General features: G+C 38.9%; 2 protein-coding genes across 3 annotated transcripts in view; both read left to right on the top strand.

Moving 5' to 3' along the window:
* Positions 1-24,024, top strand: part of LOC146451108 (uncharacterized) — an 86,951-nt gene that overhangs the window by 23,382 nt on the left and 39,545 nt on the right. Inside the window, exon 7 of one of the 2 annotated variants that reach the window (XM_085099534.1) lies at positions 1-251. This exon is cut by the window's left edge and continues 2,057 nt beyond it. The exons of the other annotated variant lie outside the window; for it this stretch is intronic. The gene's annotated coding sequence lies outside the window, so the exon portion shown is untranslated. Of the gene's footprint in view, positions 252-24,024 lie in introns of those variants that run through there. 2 annotated transcript variants of the gene reach the window in all.
* LOC146451112 (uncharacterized) lies at positions 6,817-23,321 on the top strand. Its single transcript, XM_085099540.1, has 7 exons — positions 6,817-8,365; positions 11,746-11,834; positions 14,793-15,528; positions 16,522-17,415; positions 18,089-18,295; positions 21,160-21,427; positions 22,387-23,321. The coding sequence occupies exons 1-7, from the start codon at positions 6,868-6,870 to the stop codon at positions 22,454-22,456; spliced, it is 3,762 nt and encodes a 1,253-aa protein (XP_084955666.1). The 5' UTR covers positions 6,817-6,867; the 3' UTR covers positions 22,457-23,321.

Raw genomic sequence — 24,024 nt, 5'->3', positions numbered from 1 at the left:
ACTTCAGCGGTACAATGCTGTGCCGTCACATGTTCAAAGACCAGCAGATAGTTCATTTTTTCGCCTGACCAGTCGTAGTCTGCTCATATAATTTTGTTCTGGCCAAGGTTGTATGACAATAAAACGATGGTGATGTTTATGTTCCATTTTGTTAGCCTGCAGTGTATTTTATTTCTGTCATGCTGTTTTGAAGAATGTTTTAAATACAGTAAAAACCCGCGTATAAGAACCTGGATTTTTTAATTTAGCCTAAACAGGTTCTTATATAAATGGTACTTAAAGCAAAGTTGGGCTAACCAAGGTTCTTAAAATAGGTTCTTATATTTTTATATGAATTTCATTTAAATATGTTATAAATATCATCTCATAATACAATATAAGTCATTTATACTATAATGGCTGAAGGCAATATAGTGCAGGTATGTCCTTAACAAAACATATGCTCAAACAAACTCATAGTCAGCTTTGATACCAAAGTTGATACCAAGAAAATCTTCCTATACACTTTTACACCAACTCCAAAGATGACAACCTAATAAAAAATTTCACTTAATAGGTTCTTATGTGGAGGGGGCTTAAACACGGAGCGATCCTATAAAAGGGAAGGACACGCCCCTTTGAAGCGCTTTGTTGGCTTCCAAACGGATCAGTATAATGGTGGATGACGTCGGTAACGGTCGAGGAAAACAGAGAGAAGAACTATCGTTTGTAAAATCGAAGAGGGAATCGATTTATCAATAAAAATAAGCTAAACGCTAACTATATATCTTGTAAAACACCAGAAAAATTAGCGAGATTAACGATAATAATGGAAATAATCAAGTTTCGTTGCCGCAATCGAAAGATTATACGAAACTTACCTCGAAATTCGAAATCCTTCTACCAAATACACAGTACAAAGATCGAAACCATTATAAACTGAAGCCTGCAACTAACTGGACATCTGCATCCCTCCATCTGAACATGCCGATAACCAAAACGAGTTTGTGTTGTTCGCCAAAACTGGCAGGATTTTCAAAAGTTAGCAGATGTTTTCCGCTAAACGGCCGCTCGAGTTGTCATGTCGGGTTCAAGTACCGCTTGTGTATCTATCGATCACGTACGTGAAAACTAACTCTACTAATCCGCTGGAAGTGGCAGCAATAAATTCTAAACTTTTATGCACAAGTCAAAAATAAAAACATCTAAACACATTTCGTACCTGATCATGCATATTTGAATAATTTGCTAATTCGAAAAATCACCAAAACCCGACCCGATGTTGCTCTCATGTATCTTATGGATGAAATTATAATGGCAATGGCTCTCACATCATTATTAAAATTAGCCAGTACCAAATATATTCTAAGTTTTATTATATACAGTAAGCAATAGAGGGGCCGGCTCTAAAAGGATTATCAGCTCCGTTGTCTTGCGTGCGATCGCTCGCCGCTTGAGACACTTCACTTTTCTCCTCCGTTTCCCGCTCCGTTGTTTCTTTTAGGCTTCGTTTCCGCGACTTTGTGTCTTTACTTATCTCTCCCCCACTAAACGACACAAAGGATCGAAGCGATTCCATCTCGGAAGCCGGTTTCAGAAGAACAACCTATTTCGAGACAGAGTTTGTTTACGAACTTTATCCTAATCATTTCGGAAATATCTCGAAAGGATTAGATTTTACCAGCCGATAAATGAATTTCCGATCTCAAAATAGACGGATAACTTAACTTTCTAAATTCTTCTCCTGTAGCCATATTCGTTGGATTGATTTTGAACAAAATAATTCGAACTAAAACAGTTTTTCCGCCAACTCGTCACGTCCTTTCGAATTGAAGCTGCGGGAACTGCGGGAACTTGAACGTGCTAAAATAAGATTTTTGGTAATCAACCAATCCGATACGCGCGTTTTGGATTTTTGATTGACAGTCTGAACCGTTCAGCCTGGTCTTATAGGATCGCTCCGTGTTTAAAATGAAAGTTTTAGCCTAACAGGTTCTTAAAACCCAGGTTCTTATACGCGGGTTTTTACTGTAACATCATATTACATACCAATTATTTAGTAAATCTGGATCATTTGGTAATACAGTTCCACAGTTTTGATTGGCTTACCGGCCACTGGTTATCGGCGCCTTTATACCATCATGTCCGTGACATAGCGGCCATTAGATTGCCTTCTGGACAATTTTGAGATGGAATCCGGAAGAGATCGCATTAACCACTTTTCATGTTTCTTTCGGAAATCCGATACCAGACTACACGATCATCTTTGAGGGAAGTCGTTGTGATGAGAGATTGCAGCTGTATTTTTAATTTTCTTCAGATTTGTACTTGGATCTTGCGAGACATGCTACATGGCTGACAGCACCAGAAGAATTGAAAATGCGAATGCAAGCTTCCAAACACAGTAGATCATGAATGAATCAAAAATCAGTTTTTACCGGAATTATTTAACATCGGAATACCCTTGTTTGGTCGAAGAATTCGAACTATGCACGTATGATCACTGTAGTCGCGGCACGTATGTTTGCATGTTTGTTCTACTTTCAAAATGGCTGTCTTCCAAAAAACCTATCAATAGGAACAAAAAAAAATGAGCATAAAATATAGTTAAATATCGGTCTCATTTCGTTTCTCAACGTCGTATTAAGGTGCACTGAGACCGTGCTAGATATCATTTGATGGCTCATGTTAAACCTTGAAATTCTTTACATGTAATTAGATAATGTAAAACATAAAAAATATCCGAGCCAACATCCTTGAAGACTGTTTCAAAGCATAGACCTTATCGATAATGGCCACCCTGGCTTTTACTGCTTGGTTCTTTCTGCCAGGAAATTGACAATATATTTCATTAACACAAAATATATCTCTGGGTATTCTGGAATGTTTGGGCGGTTAAATCTTATTGAAAACATCAATAAGAAATTCAAGTGATTTGTTAAAAACAACGGTGGCTATCGGCCTGGACGGAAAATAGTTTCATGGTTATAGAGGTTTGCACTGAATAAAATTAATTGAAAAATCATTCTCAAACTCATTAATAATGCATGAAACGAACAAAGGTGATTACTCAGTTGTTAAGAATTTTTTTCTGATAAGTTTGTCCGCAAGTTGTCTAGGTTGAGTTAAGTTCAAATCCTAGAAGATTCAATTTAGTATTAAACAACGTTATCTAAAATGTAGATGTTTAAATTTGTTTTGTTTTATGTTACATGAATTGGCGCTTGGAAAACAGCAATGACATACAGTTTCAATACAGGATGAAACGGGTGATGTAGTCTGATGGAAATCAAGGGATTCTGTGAGAAATTTTGATTTGAAAAGAATCACTTCAGGCCGGAAAAGTGTTTCGAGCCTCCTTAAGTATGAAGCATGTGTGAAAATGATTACCGAAATCTGCGGCTTAACCGGTCCAACGGTGTTATATTACAATGTTGTAGGCGCAGTAAACGTCATTTAATCATGACAACATTCGTTCAACTTAAAATGTTAGTCCAACAGGTACACTGAGCACCATCAACAGTGATAAGAGCAGCAATAAGTGGTGTTTTTTTTATCTTTAATGAATGAATTTATTGACATAGAGCACATAAAATGTAACAGTACTTGCACACTTACAATACCACAATACTACAATATAACGCCACTAACTTAATAACTAATAGAAAACTTATAGACTTACAGCTTTACTATACAACAATACCTACAATACAACACTTCTAACTTAGATATTAATCGAAAAGTGGAAAAACTTATTGACTTACAGTTTTACTATACAATACCTTCAATACAACACTTCTAACTTAGATATTAATTGAGAAATGGAGATCTTGTTGCAAAGTCTATAAAAATTCAATTACAATCTCTGAGCTTACTACAATTTTAACATGATGTAATATAATATATGGTATCCGGTAGTCAGCAAATTATGTTTAACTTACTCTAGCTACTATAAATAAAGTTCCATTTATCATAGAATTCTTTGAGCGTGTTATTCTTGATACTAATGTATTTTTCTGTTTGTAATTTGATATTTACACCATTAGTTGTCAGAGTGTTCCTCATTGTAAATTTCTCAGCAAAATTTATGCCAATAGTTGCAAAGAATTCGTTAAATATTGAAGACATTGAAGTAGGGTTGGTGTGTGTAATCCCATCTGATATTAAGCTGATTACATTAACTTTGCGTGGATTGCTTCCTGGTATTGCTTCTTTGACGGATTTCCATAGATCACTAGGGTTGTTTCTAGAGTCTTTAATAAGGTTGCAATAATACTCCGATTTTGACTTTTTGATTTTACGTTGGACCTTATTTCTTAAAGCACGGTATTGTTTCCAATGAAAATTAGTCTTGTTACCTTTTGCCTTTTTTAGATGGTAATTGCGATCTCTCATCAAGGTTGCGATTTCAAAAGTCATCCAAGGAGTCGGAGTTCCTCTGACTCTACGTGTTTTGGCTGGCACATGGTCTTCCGAATCTTGTAAAAATAATTTGTTCCAAGTTTGCACGCAGCCCTCTAAGTCTTCAGGATTATTAAGAACAACGTGCCATGGAACATTCACAAGATCTTGTCTGAAAGATGATTTGTTGTAGGACTTAAAACTTCGATATTCAAGCATTTTTGGCGGAACCTTCGTAATACACAATACACAATACACCATTGGGTGATCACTGATACCAAAGTCCTTAACTCCAAAATCAACAACTTTCCCGGGGTATCCAATCGATGGAATCAATAATCGATGACAATCGATATCAATCTGCAACCAATCGATATCAATTAATCGATTGATATTGATAATCGATGACCAATCGATGGCGAAGATTCGTGTGGTTATCGATTGGTATCGATTATCAATACCAATCGATAGATAAATTGCTATCGATTGGTTGCAGATTGGCGGAATCGGAATCGACGCATAAAAAAACACAACTTTTTAACTTTGTACTCAGTAATTGTAAACGCATTTCATTTTAATGTTAACAGGAGAACAATTCTCTCTTCTTTCTCTTTAACGTTAACGCCCCGTCGACAGGAATCCGTTTTTTTTTTGACAAATTAAAAGTTTGTTTCATGGGCCAATCTATAGACTTCAAAAACGGAAAGTAGTTGAATCGTGCCTTGACAGAAAAATTCTGGTAGCAAAAGGAGCAAATACAATAATGTTATGAGAACAGTACACCAAAATAACAATGTATGTGTTTTGAATAATTTCATATTTAATTGTTTGCCCGGATTTTTTGTTACGGTTTCAATAAAAAAAAAAATAATAATAATAAAATAATTCACTAACACAAAAATATCTGCATGTAGTGGCCAAAAAGGGTCCACAAGCTCGGGCTGTAGGTGGCCGAGCCGTCCACGATGGTTCACAACTTTAAACGCGTTTCCGCGTTCCCTCCTCTTCTTGTTTGCAGTGAACACTTCACTGACCTTCACCTCAAAACGGCAAATATGATAGCCTTTGACGATGCACCTTATATTCAGTAAAGCCTCTACCCGGACGTCTTGCGTAGACATTATGACACGGAAAGGCAATGACGGGCAAGTGGGTAATTCGAGTACACGTCCAACGAGATATATTCTTTGCGTTGAGAAGACTGGAACGGAATTTGTTTTACCGGCAATTTCGCAGGGCTTCCTAAAAATGGCGGATGATCGGACAGATAGCGTGCGTGACGTCTGTTCGAGGTTGCTGAGCCAATCGATAGCAATCGATGAACAGTTTTTGTGTGGTCATCTGATATTGAAATTATGATTTACTTTCTTGTGTACTGGTCTTATTGTTATGTAAGTTCATTGAGACTGAGTGTCTGTGTATTTCCTATACCAGTACCAGCCTGTAATTTTGTTTTTGAACCAGTGTCTGCCGCGTTTCTCGGTATCCTAGAATGCCTCCACGTCGTCAGAAACGCCCATCAGCTCGTTCCCCCGAGGAACCTCCTCCTTAACGGAAACGGCGCGTCACTAAAGCTACCGGCAGGGACAAAGTTCAGCGTGTGCCTGCCGCCACTGCAGAATCAACCACCACAGGTCTTCATCCTTCTGCAGATGGAGTTTTCGAGAGAAAACAATAAAGGTGTTTCTGCTCCGTTACATAACTGGAATTTATACACACTCATCTTGTTGTCACGTTGCAGCTGTTTAGGATATTTTCAGTAAATGATCCTTATGTTGACAAGTAGAAAATTACACTGTACCTTGAAGTTCCCTAGATATTGCATGTGCATGGGAACAAAAAGGAACTTTGTGAAAACGTTTTGACCAGATCCTGTGTTGAGGAACGAACTTGAGTAAACCTGACCTACTGAGGGTATGCCCAACTTAACTGCAGCCGGTCAAACGTGACCCCCCCCCCCCCCCCCCCCCCCCCCTCGCCCGAAAAAAATACTGGTGATAATAAAATAAATAAATAAAATAAGCATAGGCCGCTAAAGATGCGGTTTTTACTTTGGGATATCAACTTGGCTTATAAAGTAATGTGAGTGTGTCAGTTTACTAAAAAATTATTTTTGAATGTGCATCCTGTTTGTGTGAATGCGTGACATCCGAAAAACGATTTACCTATTGGTTCCTGAAACGTTTTCAGTAAATCATAAAATTATTTTGGAAACAAACAGACTTACAAAAACCTTATCAACTTTGAGCTTTTCAAGTGATCTTATCTTGATCGCACTTTTCTTGTTTTTACGTTGACTGCGGTTAAATGTGCAATTTTAACTTTACGCATTATCGTCCCCAAAGTCCCCGCGGCTGCTCTGACCAAAAAACGGTTTCTTAGACACTGGGTACGAGGGAGCAACTTCCGTTAATTCTGGAAAAAAATCGAAGCCACTTGAGTGATTTCAGATCCGTGTCCGCATGAGCTGACACTTTGTTCGCAGCAATGGCTCAAAGTAGAAGCTTTTTCGATGAGGTTAAGAAGGAACTGGAATGCTCTGTGTGCCAAGAACAGTTTAGTGAGATCAAAGAACCGAAGATACTAAAATGTCTCCACACCTTCTGTAAGACGTGTTTGGAAGCTTGGTTGCGACAGCAGCGTGAAAGAGAATTGAGTTGCCCGACGTGCCGTCATATCACCGAATGTCCTAACAATGACATCAACAGGCTGCCATCCAATCTGTTCTGCAAGCAGTTGGTCGAAATTGTGGGTGCTTACAGCGGGAAAGGGCAAGAAGATTCGCCACAGTGTGGAAACTGCGACGAAAGAAAATATTTGAAGTTTTATTGTTCCGATTGCAACTGCTTCTTGTGTGATGACTGCGCTGGGGCCCATATGAAAGGAAAACTTTTTAGAGGTCACAATGTTAAAGAAATTGGAAAATTTGAGTCAAGCGACGTGCAAGATTACGCTCGGAGGGCTAACTTTTGCAAGAAACACAAAGATGAAGTACGCTTTTTCTGCGAAAAGTGCCAAAGTTGCATTTGCCGTGACTGTGCCATACTGGAACATCAAGATCACAGAAAAATCTCGCTTGAGCAAGGTCTTGAGAAAAACAAGTCCGAAATTGAGGCCAAAATGCGCAACGTTGAGGCAAACGGCTCTCGTTTGAAGACCATGAAACAATGTTTGGAGAAACGAAGGTTGGAAGTAAACAACAGCATCGAAGAGGCGACGAGCGAAGTCAAGCGAATCGCTCAACAACGCATTTCATTGATCCAGCAACACGAAGCAAGCGTGACTGAACAGCTACTCGAAAAGAAAGCAGCCTTTAACGATGCAGTTTTAGCTCAGATGGCTAGTTTGGATGGCAAAGAGATGGAAATTTACAACACTATGACATTTTGTGAGGACGTTCTTCTTCGTAATAATTTACCAGAAATTTTAAACGTCAAAGCAATGGTTGAACAAAGACTTCAGGAGGTGGCCGTACCGAATGTTTTCTCATTTACGCCGGAGGTGGATTATCGTGGTATCAAATACGTTCCAAATATTGATTCCTTTCTAAGAGGCGCTCAGGGAAAACTACTTACAACCAACACCGAACCCTCGTTGTCAGTGGCAGAAGGCAGAAATCTAACTGAGAGCTTTATGGGTGATAATTGCACTTTTACAGTGATTACAAAGGATTCAATGGGCCAGACGACTCACAGTGAGGTGGATGAAATCGAGGTCAACATCACATCACTTTCTAAACAAACTGACATAAAGACCGTGATAACGAGCTTGAAGGATGGACGTTATTTGATTTCTTACAGACCAAAATCGCTTGGTGAATTTAGAGTGTCCATCAAAGTCGGAGGGACCTCGATCATGGGGAGTCCATTTCAACTAAAAGTTGCTACGAGAGAAAGTAAACCCAAATCCCATGACAGTAAGCCAGCAGGGTCAAATCTCTCAGGAGGGAATAGGGATAACAACAGAGGCCAACCAGTGAACGAAGGTAACTGAAATAACATTTCAGTTATCTTATGGTAATTGATTTGTGTTCGTTTAGTATGATAATCACTTGCTCGAACTTGTCTATAGTAGTTTGTATCTGCTGTTACCAAACAGGGTCAAACGAATATGGCGAAGCCACTTTCCCTTTTAATAGTTCTTTGTCTTGTAGTTCTATAAGCGCCTAATAACGGTGCAACAATGTCATGACGTTAGTGGTGAGCAGGCAGTTCCAACGGCGTTCAATGTTTATAGGCATAATAAATTTATTGACTGAGTTGCCTTTAGGGCTCTGAAAAAAACAAAAGCAAAGCAATCCTTTGAAATTTGAGTTTTTTAGGATTTATAGACATCTAAAACCACCGGCAATGTAATATCACCTCAGAATGTTATGCTAAGAGTGACCAACTACCCTAATAATAATAATAATAATAATAATAATAATAATAATAATAATAATAATAATAATAATAATAATAATAATAATAATAATAATAAATTAAAACAAAAACAAAAACAAAAAAACAAAAAAAACAAAAAAAAAAAAAAGGCAGTGCGACCTTGGCGTGGTGGAACCGACCGGAGGGTTAAATTATACACATGGTAAATAAATAGTGACAGGCCATTCACAGATCCCGCAAACGTGTCGCGTGAATGTAATTGCTTCTCCACATGTAATGTTAAAGAGATTAACTACAGTTTGGCTTTAACCAGTATATCTCTTAACGAACTGCCTCTCTTATAAGAAATAATTGGAGGTTCTTTAAACATTTCTTTAAGTTTAGGTTGTGATTCTATAAGATGCCATTTCTCCATTAGAATCTGTTTAAGGTTAGGCACAGATGGGTTGTACTGCGTTACAAAGGGCAATATTTCTTTTTTGTACCCTAGCATTTTCTTTGAGAGCTTTCTTTCTTTCAGAGAATTTGACTTCCGAGGGTGTTTTTTCTATAAGGTTGTTCGGGTAGCCTCTCGCTCGAAGGCGTAATTTGAATAGTCTTATGTTTTCTACGAAAGTCTCCTCTGAAGAGTTTATAGTTCTTAGTACTCTTAGGCCTTCATTTTTTACAAAGCCTTTTTTGACTCCTGGTGGGTGGCAGGATTTAACGTGCTCCTTTGTAGGGGCATGTATCAAGGAAGATGATTTCTTTATCAGAAATATCAGCAGTGAATTTTATTGTAGGATGATAGTTATTTGCATGCTCAATGAAGTTGTTAATTTCCTCTCTATTAGTGTCCCATAAGGAAAACACGTCATCGATATATCTCTTCCATACCAACGGCTTGGCACAGTGCTGATCGATAATTGCTGTCTCAATCTTAGCCATGAAAATATTAGCAAAAGAGACTGCTGTTTTAGTCCCCATAGCCGTACCATGGGTCTGGAGAAAGTTTTTTCCATTAAATTGGAAAGAGTTTTCTTGTAATATAAGTCTCAGCATTTCTCTAAGATAATGTGTTGGTATAGGGGGCGTTGCCGTGTAGAATGTGTCATATGCATGGCCTATGGTCGTGATACCTTCTTCTTGTGGTATATTTGTATATAGACTTGTAACATCCATTGAGACAAGGATTGCATTTTGTGGAACTCTCGTTCCTTCAATGAAGTTGAGAAACTGTGTTGTATCTTTAATGTATGACTGCTGTTCTTTCATTATTGGTTGAAGGAGACTGTCAACAAACTGGGCTGAAATACTCTTAGTAGGGGAGTCGCATCCAGAGATTATTGGTTGACTTGACAAGTTGACCTTGTGTGTTTTTGTAAGAGTGTAAAAAACTGGAAGGCGTGGAGGGTTCGGTGTTTGAGATAACCATTTAAATGTCATTTCATCAATGTTTCTTTTGGTAGAGTTCTATGTTTATTTTTCGGACTTTCTTAGAGGTTTCTTCTACCATTGGTTTTTCGAGGGGTCTGTAGTATTCTTTGACCTCGATTAGTGTCATGCCCGCTTCAATCTTGTCTATTTTGTTCATTATGACAGTGGTGGTTCCTTTGTCTGCCTTCTTGATATTTATCTCTGAGTTTTCTTTAAGTTCTCTAATAGCTTTGCGTTCTGATCTAGGCAGGTTACGTTTAGGTTCTGTTATCTCAATTTCTGAGAGTTATTTTTTGTTTCTTCAAGGTATGTCTCAAGAGTAACTGATTGTTGAACTGGTGGTTCCCAGTTAGATTTAACATAGAAGGGGTGTTTCATCCTCCCTCTACCGTGGTAAATATATCGGAGACGCATTCGTCTCGAAATATGGTTGAAATCGCGTAGAATCTGTTTTTTAACACTATCAGTGTTAGTATGTGGAGACGGGATGAAACGAAGGCCCTTAGATAATAGGTTTATCTGATCAGTTGTCAAGTTGCAATTTGAGAGGTTTCTAATATAAGTGCTTTTGATCTCTTCAACTTTCTTGGTTAACTGCATTGTCTCTATTTAGACCGTGCAAGAGAGGATTAAGGGACCGTGTTATCATTTCTTGAGGACTGTTTCAGGGAACGTATTGCATTTTTTAATCCATTTGCAATGTTAACTGTATGTGTGCAGTATAAAGACATTATTTTGTACAAGTAAAAAAACAATTTACTGTTCACTTCAGACAAACCTAAGGATAGTTTGAACATCCAAGTTCTCAAACAAATAACAGCATTAAAGTTATTAATGACATTTTTTTAAAGAAAATATAGGTCATCATAAACAGGAAATCAATAGATTTTATATATTTGTTAAGTTGTCTCGACCATGTTTCACCAATCGGGCTGAAAGGTAAATTCGCTCTTCTTAGATCAACATTTTCTTAACTCCTCGACGTAAAACGGAGGCGCGGGTGGCTGGAACTCACTCCTTGGATACCTTCTAAAGCTTTAAACTTTCAGCAGTTGGCCTGATCGACTTCACTGTCTATGACTGTTTGTGAGTAAGGGTAAACACTGTAGTCTGTTGATTTTAGGACACTGTTGCCCAGCAAATTCGTCATATAATTCGGTCACGCTATAAGCGCATCTATCATGCTATCTTATAAGCTTTAGGTGTTGTTCCAATTCAAATATTACTTACGCTTCCTATTCCGCCCCTCTTATTTTTGAGACCAAAACCGAGTATCGTGGCTCGTGCCGAGGCGCCGACGTTCTTCCTTTTCAGAAGCGCGGCAAGTCCATCGTTCGAGAGCTGGGCCCCCACTAACCCGATGGTCTGGATCTGCCACTGTATTGTAACATCAACTTCTGTCGTACTGATTCAAGAAATTGGCAGAACGTTTCCATTTTCTTTCTGTTGTTGTTATATGATTTACCCAATCGTTTACAGTGTGAAATGCCAATGCACACGCACTGAGCTGCAGGGTCACAATTGCAAGTCAGTGTAATACACTGTGAGTTTTTTTTTTGTCTTCTAGTCGCTTCACCAGTGCCGCCAAATGAACAAGTTTTAAGTGGAGAGGAACCATATTTAGACACCGTGCTCAAGAGTGATCAACACCGTGAGGTACTTACATTTTTAATGACAGTAAAAGGCTCTCTCAAAGCGGGCAACGATAGCGATACTGCCAGTCTGGAGGATATCGACTGAGTTTCATTTGTCTGTCTGTGACTATACTCGCTTTAAGGCCGCCAACTCATATTCTCTTCTATTCCATAGTCCCAACTTATGTACGGTAAATATTTTAATCCAGTCAGCCGGTTTTAGGACGCGATTTGGATTCACGGTTTTAATTTATATGTTATGCGATTAGCATTGGTTCTTCTAGTGTTTCAATACTGGACGCAATTGGGATTAGGATTTGGATTTAGGATTAGGATCAATGCTTTTAGTTAGGATTTAGAGCTTAGTATTATATAATTAGTATAGAATCTTGTACTATTTCAATATGATTTTAGGATTTAGATCTCCATACTAATAGGTTAGCTAAGTGTCCCCAATTAGCTAGACGTTCAGGTAGTTGTATTAGCAGCAAAAATCGGCGCGTGAACGAAAAGCTGCTGTTCCCAGAGTCTCTTCGCTTTATCGTTCGCTTCCATCGCAATTTGTTCCACACTATCTGAACGCCTGTAACAGGCTAACTTTTTTGGAAATGTTAGAGCAGTTCTATGAGTTTATAGTTTCTGTGAAATAGTTTTTGCTGACTGATTCTTTGTATTCGTAATCGCTTTCAGGAGAGTTGGGAGAAAGTAAGCAGTTCGGCTCAACAAATGACTTTCTAAATGAATCAAGCAGAAAGCGAAATGAATTGCGCGAAGCTTTCGTTCAAACGAAAATTAAATTCATCGCATTAGGTTTTTCAGACATTTTACGCTGAATAAATATGCCTTACAACTCTCCCTTTTGCAGTCTTTCTTTTAAGAGAGACTACAGTTCTGTACTTGTCACATATTCTGCATTGGCGCCTAAACCCAGTGCCAGTAAACAGCCATCTGCTTCCTTTGTTAAGGGAAAATGATTTCTAAATGGGGGCGGGGTATAAGCACGTAACCAATGTCGAAATGTAACTGATAATATGCACTTGGCAGAGTCCCAGTTGCTTCTGTGAATCGTTTGTAAATGGTGTTTAGTAATGTGATTGTTGATATCGCTATTTCTAGTTTCTCGTTTGTGTTCACTCAGTTGTATGTTCAAATTTATACCTGTCCGCCGCCAAGATAAGTGGCCTGGCAGTGGCAGCATCATTGGTCTTGTAAACTTCTCCCTCTCTGTGGCTTGGTTTGTCTCCGTAGTTGTCGCATTGCCGAAAACAAAATTCCCGAAGACAATTTTCAAACGAACCACAGAATCGACTGGGACTCTGACAAGTCCGTTACCTACAGGAAAAATTACTATCAACGACTCACTCTGGAAATTAGAGCTGGTTTACTAACTAAATAGAACAAACGCCACTCAACCGTTGCCTCTAAGTACTTACCGCTTACAAACGACTCATTGACAACATCAACAAAACACAAATAATAGACAATTTCCTTGCAATAGACCAACGGACGTTTGACTTACAAAAGACGGATCGAAACGCACCAATCACATTTTGCAGTCTTCACATCCATTAACATCACGGTCATTACTGACAAACGACGAATAACATCTCGACTTCGTTGACCAGTCAAGTAAACAACCAGAGACATTATACCATCAGACTACTGACGTGCCACAATGTAATTGATTCTGATGATTGTTTTGTGATAATTATAATCCGCCATCCCGAGGCCAAGCCTTATTTATGTCGTTAACTGATCAGCCCCTAGAGTAAACTCGGACCTTTGCGTTTTAGACAGTTTGGTATAATTTGGATTCTTTGCTTCATTCAATACAAGAAAAAAAAAAAAAAAAAACGGTAAATAAATACTAACTGACCATAAATCATTTTACACAAGGGGTAGTGGGATGCGTTGGGGTGCGCATACCTTGGCCTGGGACAAGCTTTTTAGAAACACTCTAAACCTTCTACCATAGTCAGTTGCCAAAGCCAATGTTATTATCTAATTTATTAACTGGTAAACGTCATCAGTGCATGATTACTCTCAAATCTAAGATTCCACATTTAGAAATTCATGCAATGCTTAATGTATGGACTCACTGAATATGGAAGCTCAAGGCTTTTTTTGCGGGTGACGAAGGAGCACTTTTCAAAATTTTGTCATTGTCAGGTCGGTATCATTCGTTTTATTTATTTTCGGGCCCGACTGACGCATTCTTGTTATATGTAAGAATGAACTGGAGTCTAGCAGGCCTGAATCATAAGATTTCACAAGCTAAAAGAAGCATCGGTTAAACAGGGCCAGTTAATTGAGACCTTTTAATGGGAAAAATACAAAATTTATTGTCATACATCTATCGTCGACAAAGTGTCACTGTACAAGGATCCACAGTCGCAATCTAATTTCACACTTGGTGACTACTGACAATGGAAACGTCTGATTTGTTCGAAACATTAAGCCTGATCACGAGGTATTGGTTGCCAAACATGGAAGCTGAATAAGGGCCCGAATTTCCTGACGATACTTTATTACAAGTAATCCGTAATAGGTAATAATTAAATACAGGTGATGATTGATTCTCTAAATCAGTTATGGCCGGTGAAGGTGATATCAAATGCACTGTAGTTTATGTTATCAAACAAATTCTTGTTTAACATGTAACATGTAAGGCTACTCTTATTTTGACGTTTATACTTAAAGCAGACTTTTTTTGTTGCAACACTTAGTGTTTGCAAGGTCTCGTTACCCCCACATTTGTGTAACCTAGAAAACACTTGCGCGCGTGACTTACTATGGATAGCGTTCTTTAGCTACGTTTCAGTGTATCACACAGGGCTCATTACCTGGCATCTTATTTATGTTTCCACCGTACGGCTCACAGGATGTAATAAGAGGGAGAGATTAACGTCAAACTTATTATATTTTCCAAAACCGTAAACTAATTGGAGTAAATTAAATGAATGCTTCACCTCTGTTTCAGGTCTTTAAATTGGTATCTCAGCGTCGAGGAGAAAGTGAAGATCGATTCGATGACGAGGCTGAAAAAGTAGGAGAGGCTAACCACGACAGCTCCATATTGGAAGTCGCAATTGAAACAATTTGCCCTGAAGAAAACAATAAAGAAACACACAGCGATCACAGGTCCTCTTTCTCGTTTGATAACCCTGAAATTCAGAGCTTTAAAATTGAAACCGGGATTTTAAAAGCGTTTTTGACATCGTACAAAAACAAACTTGATGACATCGAAGCCAAACATAAGGTTGAAATACCCAGAAAACCTGAAGGAACAAAAATCAGCTTAAAGCCAGGAGAGGGATGCAGTGCTGATGAATATGAGAAGGCGTGCAACTGCTTTATCAATCTGTACCAGAAAATGTACCAGCTTGTAAAAATGGAGCGTTTTTGGCTTAAAAGTGAGAAGTTTGTCGTCCGTTCTCGTAAAGCAATCTCTGAGGCTGAAAAAAAATTTCCAATAGGTATAGAACTGGGAAAGGATCGAAAGCACTGGGAGATGTACGGTGAAGCAAGCCACATCGAGGAGGCCCTAAAATTCCTGAAGCAGGAAGGAGTGGAAATAAAGATGGAGACAGAAATGGCCATGGATGAGGATGGGAGGCGCAATAGAACAAAAGATTATGAAGAGAATATGGATGTGGATTCACCAGAGTACCACAGAGATGCCATATCTCCTGGCAACCAGCTATTGACCCACTTCGGTTAGTGTATAGCCTGTGCAAGCTTTTAGATAGCAGAACTGAAAATAATCGAAACAGAAATAAGGGCATGGAGTATTCCATCTTTCCAATTCCAGTGCGTTTTATTTTCGCGTTTACTTGTTCAGTATTTCGTATTAAATTTTAGTCCATAATTATTTATTAAAAGCTCAAAATTAATCGCCGGTCTCACAATTTTGTAATACAGGCTGTATTGCGACGTTACGACTGCAGGTCTTCATCAGGCGACAATGTCGACATGCTCTGTATCAATATAAGTAGCATCGTAGTTGACGTTGATTGGTGCATTTCGATCCTCGCTTTGGTTGTTAGTTGTTAGTGATTGAAGGGTTTCCATCCTTGTTGAGACTATAGGCTGTTCCCTCGGGAATCCGCTGTGGTTATGATCGGCTGTTGCGCTGTTTGATGGAGGGCATCCATGCTTCCGGAATTTCAATTTCATTATTCTTATTGACATCGTTACGATAAAGTTTTACATTAATTGCCTCTTAAACCCTGCTGTCGCATGAATGTCGGTCGTGGTCAATACTTAACCTTGTTCCAGTCCGTTTGTCTTGTTGTTGTAAGCAAGAGCGTGGAGTCTTTGATACCCCTTTGATTTATAGCAGAAGCGCGGTAGATTTTATTTCAGACGCAGATTTTTTTTGTGTTTGTTTCTTGGTTTTAGTGATGTTTTTCGTAAACGCTTACGAATATGCGTTAGAAAGAAGAACTCATAAGTCGCTGGGGTTCTGGCAGGTGATACCAAATCCCCCAATCACTATATATATTGATACACCGGCAGAAGACACCATCGCCGATGAAAACCAGTACTATAGTGGTTCAAACATATTGAACGTTGGGAAACATGGTGTCACACTTACCCAGCTTGTGGGGAACAATCGTGAGACAAGTGCAAACTGTCTCTAAATTCTAAAATAGTACCTATGACTTCTCACTCCCACGAATGAACAACTCTGTGTATTTTGCTTTCAGGGAAAGTAAAATTGTCTCTTTACAAGGGAGACATAACCACGGAAAACGTTGATGTCATTGTAAATGCTGCTAACGTGGACCTCCAACACGTTGGAGGTGTAGCCAATGCCATTCTAAAAAAGGGGGGAAAAGCAATCGAGGACGAGTCTCGGCGGATCATAAGAGAGCGAGGGCCGCTCAGAGATGGAGACGCAGTTGTCACAAAGTCAGGAAAACTGTCTTGTAAAATGGTTGTCCATGCTGTTGGACCAATGTGGAAATCCGTGGAAGCAACGAAAAGTAAAAAACTCCTTCGTCGTGCCTGTCTCAACAGCCTTTTGGAAACAGAGAAACTGAAAATGACTTCAATAGCATTACCAGGTATTGGTTCCGGCATTTATGGAATCCCGAAAAACGTTTGCGCTCAAGTCATGTTTGATGCTGTAGACGAGTTTGTTAGACAAGGTGACCCAAAAAGCAAAACAGTCACTGATATTAGGATCGTGGACATAGATGACCCTACAGTGCAAGCTTTTGCAAAGGAGTTCATAACCAGATATGGTGATAACCAAGAGAGGAGAACATCGGGAGAGGGTTCCGCTACTTTGTCATCAGCTGGTGCCGAGGGTGGAAGTTCTAAAGCATCGACTTCAAGGCCAAAGCGTGGTAAAAACAAAAACAGAAAAGTGCCAGACAGCGGTCGTCCAACAACGAACTCAGACGAACCCGCTGGGGAAGGCCAACATAATCGCACTTCCATTGGACGTTCACCTGCTGATACCGACCATCCTTTGGTTGCATCTTCTCCACCTTCTTCTACATTGTACAGCAGCGCGGTTAAGGGAGGTAATGGTGGTAACGATGGAAAGTCGTCCAACGGCGCTGGTGGAGGCAAGCCAGAAGAGAAGGAGGAAGGTAAGAGGACGGCTTATAAGCACTGTTATTGGAGCAGGTCATGAAATTTAGGCTGAGAATCTACAAACAGAAGTAGACTTTCATGTTAAATAGACCTTCGTTCACTGAAACTGATCCGAAAAACTTTTTTAACATATGCAATGCCACGTCAGTAGATGTCCAGCTTCAATCTTATTAATTATTCACTTTTTATTCACAATTCGTCTTTACTCTTTCCATCGTAACTTTTTATTTATTTGTTGTTGTTGTTGTGTTTTTTTTTTGGTTATTTAAATCATACCCGCGTTTACCCCAAAGCGTCAATTCGCCCGCAGTAGTTTATGTTCATCGACGTACTTTGGGTGAATACGGGCTGTCACATGTTATCGACGATATATATTTGATTAGGTGGCTTATGTTTACCAAGGCTAATGATCATCATTGTCGCAATGATGAATTGCCTATTTAAGTAATTGTTTCTAATACTATGTCTTGCGGGAATAGAAAATGTCTTAAACTGAGAAATATTGACCAAGAGTTATTGCCATCTTTTGACGTCTAAAAACTCCCCCCATGTCGTGTACAGTGTTTCCCAGTGTAGATAGGAGTTTTCCTCCTTGAAGTAGCGTGCCTGTGTTGGTTACGGTAGTTTCTCTGATTCAGTGGTATGTTTTTTTTTTTCTTTTTTTGTTAGAAAACTGTCCTATTTGTCTTGATACTATGACCAATCCACGAGCTTTAAAGTGTAAGCACTCGTTCTGTTCCGTCTGTCTGCAAACAGCCTTAGAAGCAAGCAACACGTGTCCAGTATGTCAAGAACCACAGGGTGCTCTTCAAGGAAACCAGCCTAGGGGAGACATGACTTTTCGTTATGACCGATATAGTGTCCCTGGTTATGAAGGTAATTTTTAATGAACTTTGAAAGTGAGTTTTGCGAATCACTCTTATCAGAACGAAGTTAAAAAGAAAAAGAAAAAAAAAAAACATACGGTCATTCATAACAGAACCAAATGACATCTCGCAACCCACAAATCATTAATCAGCTGGTGCCAACCACAGGGAGGCAAACGAAGATTGGTTTAGAATTTCCACGTAATTTATTTAAATCTGCGCTTTTCCTAATTTAGTTTACACGATTGTGCACTTTGTAGTGCAATGTCAAATGCAGTGTGTGCTTTAACAATACATAGCATGGTGAACTGAAATTGGTTCCCGTGTAAACAGGGATTGGCAACTTTGTGTTCCACAGTTTACAGGTAACACCACAGGAGCATACATACGGGATTTTTGTTAAAAAATAACAAAGAAACAAAACAAAACAAAAAACAAACCAACAACCAAAAAAAACAAAAATAAAATAAAGATGATGGTGATGGTGCCGCTCGTTCTACTTTTCTCGAGTTTGGAAAACTTGATGAAACAGTCGCACTCGTTTAAGAAATATTACATGGAAAATTTCTGGTGTTCGACTAGTCTTAAAAATAGCAGTTTATATAAGTGATTTATAATGGCATTTTGGAGCGATTTTGCGGAGATTTTAAACGCGGTATCATATCTGCTGTCAGGTGAAATACTGGCGATTTGGAGGAAAAAATAATTGCGATTTTGTTGGGATAAGAGCAGAGCGCATGCGACGTCATGGAGGCTGCCTTTAGGGATCTCATGGACTTTGACGCGTTTGATAGTTACATCGCATACACTCTGCTCTAGTCGCATCCAAATCTCAATTTCCTCGTTGTTTTGTGTCTGTAGGTCTGAAGAACAAAATACCTGTGATCGTTAGTCTCAATCAGAATTAACCAATTAAGATCTTATTTTTAAGGAGCTTGCTTAAAGGCCGACGTTCACGGTCAAGCGCATGCGCGAGCAGACCGGCTCAAAAATAAATTGTACGGGTCGACACTAAATTCAATGCGAGCTTGTGGTGGAACAATCTGTTGAAATCGCGCCCGAATTTGGATCATCCGCTCTTCGTTCTTCACTTTTTATAATCTTTGCTTCCTGTTGTAAATATAAGTTCGATTTTTGTAAGGTTAAAAGTGTTTTAGCATCCGAAAACGACATTTTTGTCGATGGATCGTCAAAGGAGACGTCGCGGCCGACCGGCGACGGGACGTTCTGTGGACTCCCTGGAAGCACAGAAGTTAAAGCGGACAAAGTGGAGTGGTTGTAGAAATCCTGTGTGGTTACGAAGATACGTCAGCCAAACGCAGAAAATTGGTAAAGGGATAAGTCTGTTTAAAACAGACAACGATTTCGCGTCACATCTGCTTTCGCTGGAAATGGCAAAGCTCACCAACTGGCTTTGGATGAACTCGCGAGGATTTTCTAGATTTCAATCGTACTGTTTGTTCATATGGAAGTCAACTGTCAAAAACGGAGAATTCGACGGACAAACAGCATCAAACATCAGTGTTTTGCTTTCGATGGAAACAATTGTACAACACTGAGACGCGAAGCGAATAAATATGTGATCAAATGTGCGAGTTAGTTGTAGTCAGTCGTCTATTAGCGGGCTCGAACAGCGGGCAGTAGAAAAAAAAAAATCCAAAAGATTTGCGGCAAACTACAAAATCTATTGTAAGGTATTCATTTATCTATAAAATTATGGTCATTGCGAATGGCGAACGCAGTTTTGATTTGCCACCATGGCAGAGGTTTCTCAAATGCTTTCCAGCATCTCAGTGTTGTTGTTACTAAACGGTCGCATCGCTTCTTGAAGCTTGCGGATTTCTCGTTCTTCGCCTTGTCGATGGTCTAATAAAATCAGGCTATCGAACGTACATACTATAGTAAGTTTATCACTGAATGCTGATGAAATACTGGATTTAGGGAGCTTCTCGGCTTTTCGAACCGCGCGTAATAAAAAAAAAGGTCGATGCCGCGAGATATCGACATTGTACTAAAATAAAACCGTATACGTTCGCATAAGTTCTGGCATTTCTTGAATGTCATGGGACATGCACGAAGCGGCGCTGCAAAAATCCCCATGTGTTTTACATGGACAGCCTTCTTGTTTCTTTCTGAAACGTGACCGAAACACTGGCCGGTCAGTTTTATTTTTATCCCAGCAAGTTGTAAGACTTGCCCGCCGTATCCCGCCGGTGTTGTGTACTCGCTTCTAATTGGTCCAAAAACAATTGGCTTGACAGCGCTTACGTTATCGCTCGCACATGCGCCGAACCGTAAAACTCTCCCTTTAAATTTCAGGAGATTTACGTATTTCAACTTGGCCAATTTATGTACTCATTTTGCAACTCTAATCTTCCTACACATTTGATATTCTTTTTTCATTGAATAATCTTACCCATATATAGCTACAACATCAGGCTTACCATATTGCAGAACTAATATCATACACAATTTTCTTTTTTTTTTTTTTTGGCAAGGCCCAAAGTTTTCTAATACTCTTAGTTCTGAGATCAGTAGCTCTACATCTCTCGCGTCCTTCTAAAATAAGTTAAAAGATTTCTTTGTTAAGAACTATTATTTTTTTAACATACAGTTTGTTCTCCTTGCTTCTGCCTCCTACCCATCCATAGTTAAAGTACCTGACCTAATTTCATATGAAGCTCGTGGTTTCGTTTCGGTTTCTTCGCTATTTTTTTTTTTTTTTTGCTTTCGACTCGAAAACCTGTACTCTGTGTTGCATTTTGTATTGTGTTAGGTATGGCAAAATAACAAAAGTAAATAAGCACTACTGTACTGCATTGTACTGTATCTTACCTGCACGGGTATATACTTCAATCTTCTCTTTATTTACAGGTTATGGCACAATCGTCATCAGTTATCACTTTCCATCGGGAGTTCAAGGCCGCGAGCACCCAAATCCTGGGCAGAGGTATGAAGGTACCTCGCGCACTGCTTATCTCCCGGATACGCGAGAAGGACGAGAGGTGCTGCATCTTCTTAGGAGAGCCTTTGATGCTCGATTGTTGTTTACTGTTGGTACTTCAAATACAACGGGGCGTTCAAATCAGATTACATGGAACGATATTCACCACAAGACTAGCGTCTGGGGAGGCCCTTATGGGTAAAATTCTATTCCATATGATATATCATTCGAATTAGATTAGCTACATTTAGATAGTCGACATTTAAGGATAAAAATTAGCGAGAAAACGCAACGTTTTGATGTCGCCATGACATCATTTTCAAGTGACAGAATAGATATTCAAACTGACTTAATCAATCAATCAATCAATCAATCAATTATTTACCCACGTAACGTCTTTGAGCTAACAAAATCTCGTTCAAAACACGTGCGTGCATCTACAAGTTATAAAAAATTAAAAAAGAAAACTACAATACAAACTTAGTTACACAAAACAATTCAAATATAGATCATAGATCATCTTGATGATATATAGTGTGAGGTGATAAAAACTGAGCAATAAGTCACTGATGAGCATTGTAAGTTTGCACATTGTTAGCCATGTTTAATTCAAGTTGGCCGACAGGCTATGCAGAATGTTTTTAAACAGTGTCCTAAAGGGAGGGGGGGGGGGGGGGGAGGGGCAAATCCCATTTACCAGCCAATTTTTTTCCAGATCCCATTTTCCAGCCCAAAGTTTACTCCAAATCCCATTCCCAGTGCCAGAATCACAAAAAAAACAAAACAAAAAAAAAACAATCGAGGGGGTAAAAATGAACTGAACTTTTTTATTTCTTAACATATATGTTTAAGCGGCTATCCTGATTCAGTTTCCAAGCACATTCTGATTACCTTATGAATAAGGGAATCACCTAAGTTATTGATTAAACAACCAGTGAGTTTTAAAATGTTTTCTTTTGTGTGGTGTTTATTAGAGAGTGGCAGTTATTCAATTTCTTCAAATCGGACGAACTCTGTTGAGTCAAACGTCGAACTTATTATAAAGTTAATTCGCTCAGTTACGTTTAGTTCGTCTCAGTTGAAGTTCGACGTTTGACCCGGGTCTCTTCGGTGTATGTATTACAGAGTTTGAACTGTGATTGTATTCTTGCTTGTAGATTCGGATATCCCGACCCAGACTACCTGCAGCGGGTCAAAGAAGAGCTGGCTGCTAAAGGAATCCGCTGAATAAAGAAGATCAGTTCTGCGCCATCCTTGAATTTTTTGCTACCACTGAGTTTGTTTTGCATATATGTTTTACATATTGTAGTTTTTCTCCGCGTGGTCAGAATGGACTACCACTCGGAGATAAGTTGTTTAACATTTAATGCCAGTTATCTTCAGCGTGTTTGGTATTCAGTATTCCACACGTCAATTTACAATCTTGTTTAAGGTTTTGTATGACTAGTGTTTGATGTTAACAGATTAAGGTATTTGTTACACTGGACTGGACAGAGGAAAGTCCTCGCGTAGGTTTGAAATGACACTAAGAAGTGTGGAATGGAGGAGATATAAATATTATATAGAAGCGGATTCTTTTTACAAAAGAACTTAAGTTAACTTAGTTAAGTTACGATTGACAGTGAACTTCGTAAGTAATAATAGAGACGCGAAAACAGGTTGTATGGTTGCTATGGTAACCTACAAAAAACTATAACTTGTTCACCTATTAATGAGGCCTTAGTTTTTAGGATACCATTATTGTTGTATCTACTGTCATAGTGGTGGCATTGAGCCGTCTATGTTTAAGTGCCGGAAACCGGTGTCAGCCACCTTAATTATGATCACATCAGTACTTAAAAAATATATATATTTCTTTTTGCATCATTGGAGCACGAGAATAACATTACGTGTACATGTAAACGCAGCAGTGTAAAGTGTACTTGTCTTCTTTAATTTTTAAACTGTCAGAAAGCACCTTAGTGGTACAATGCTGTGTTCACATGTTCAAAGACAAGTAGATAGTTCAATTGTTCGCCTGACTAGTCGTAGTCTGCTCATATAAATTTCTTATGGCCAAGGTTGTATGGCAATAAAACGCTGGTGATGTGTATGTTCCATTTTGTTAGCCTGCAGTGTATTTTATTTCTGTCAAGCTATTTTGAAGAGTGTTTCAAATAGTTTCCAATTGGGCTTCATCATATTACATACCAGTTATTCAGTAAAATCTGGGTCATTTGGTAATACAGTTCCACAGTTTTGATTGGCTTACCGGCCCGCACAGGTTATCGGGGCCTTTATACCACCGTGCCCGAGACATAGCGGCCATTAGATTGTCTTCTGGTCATTTTGAAATGAAATCCGGAAGAGATTGCAGTAGCCATTTTTTCATATTTCTTTCGGGAATCCGATATCAGACTACACGATCTTCTTTGAGGGAAATCGTTGTGATGAGAGATTGCAGCTGTATTTTTAATTTTTTTCAGGTTTGAAGTAGGATCTTGCGAGACCTGCTACATAACTGACAGCACGAGGGCTCAGTTGTTCAAAGCCCGATTAAGCTAATCCTGGGTTAATGGTGAACTTTGATTTGAGTTTAAATAATTACTAAGGAATTACGTTTTTTGCCCAGAAAAAAATTGTTCCTCATTTTTAATTTCCTCTATCATTAGCTTAAAATTAGCTTTTAAAAACATTTTTAACGAGCGAGATGAAAACTTCGGTAAACTATTTTAAATCGTCGATTAGCGTTAATCTGCTTTCGAACAACCGGGTCCAGAAGAATTGGAAATCGGAATGCAAGCTTCCAAACACAG

This window comes from Pavona decussata, unplaced genomic scaffold (genome assembly GCF_977016875.1).
Source record: "Pavona decussata unplaced genomic scaffold, jaPavDecu1.1 SCAFFOLD_396, whole genome shotgun sequence".
Lineage (NCBI taxonomy): Eukaryota > Metazoa > Cnidaria > Anthozoa > Scleractinia > Agariciidae > Pavona > Pavona decussata.
The sequence above is the reverse complement of the archived record's forward strand: the minus strand, read 5'-3'. Positions and strand labels throughout refer to the sequence as shown.

What these genes read in the sequence shown, in the direction of transcription:
- LOC146451112 (XM_085099540.1), top strand. Translation starts at nt 6,868, where the DNA reads ATGGCTCAAAGTAGAAGCTTTTTCGATGAGGTTAAGAAGGAACTGGAA. An exon ending in AGGCCAACCAGTGAACGAAG is followed by an intron (nt 8,366 to 11,745) that starts GTAACTGAAATA and finishes TTTGTCTTCTAG; the next exon opens with TCGCTTCACCAGTGCCGCCA. An exon ending in GCCAGAAGAGAAGGAGGAAG is followed by an intron (nt 17,416 to 18,088) that starts GTAAGAGGACGG and finishes TTTTTTTGTTAG; the next exon opens with AAAACTGTCCTATTTGTCTT.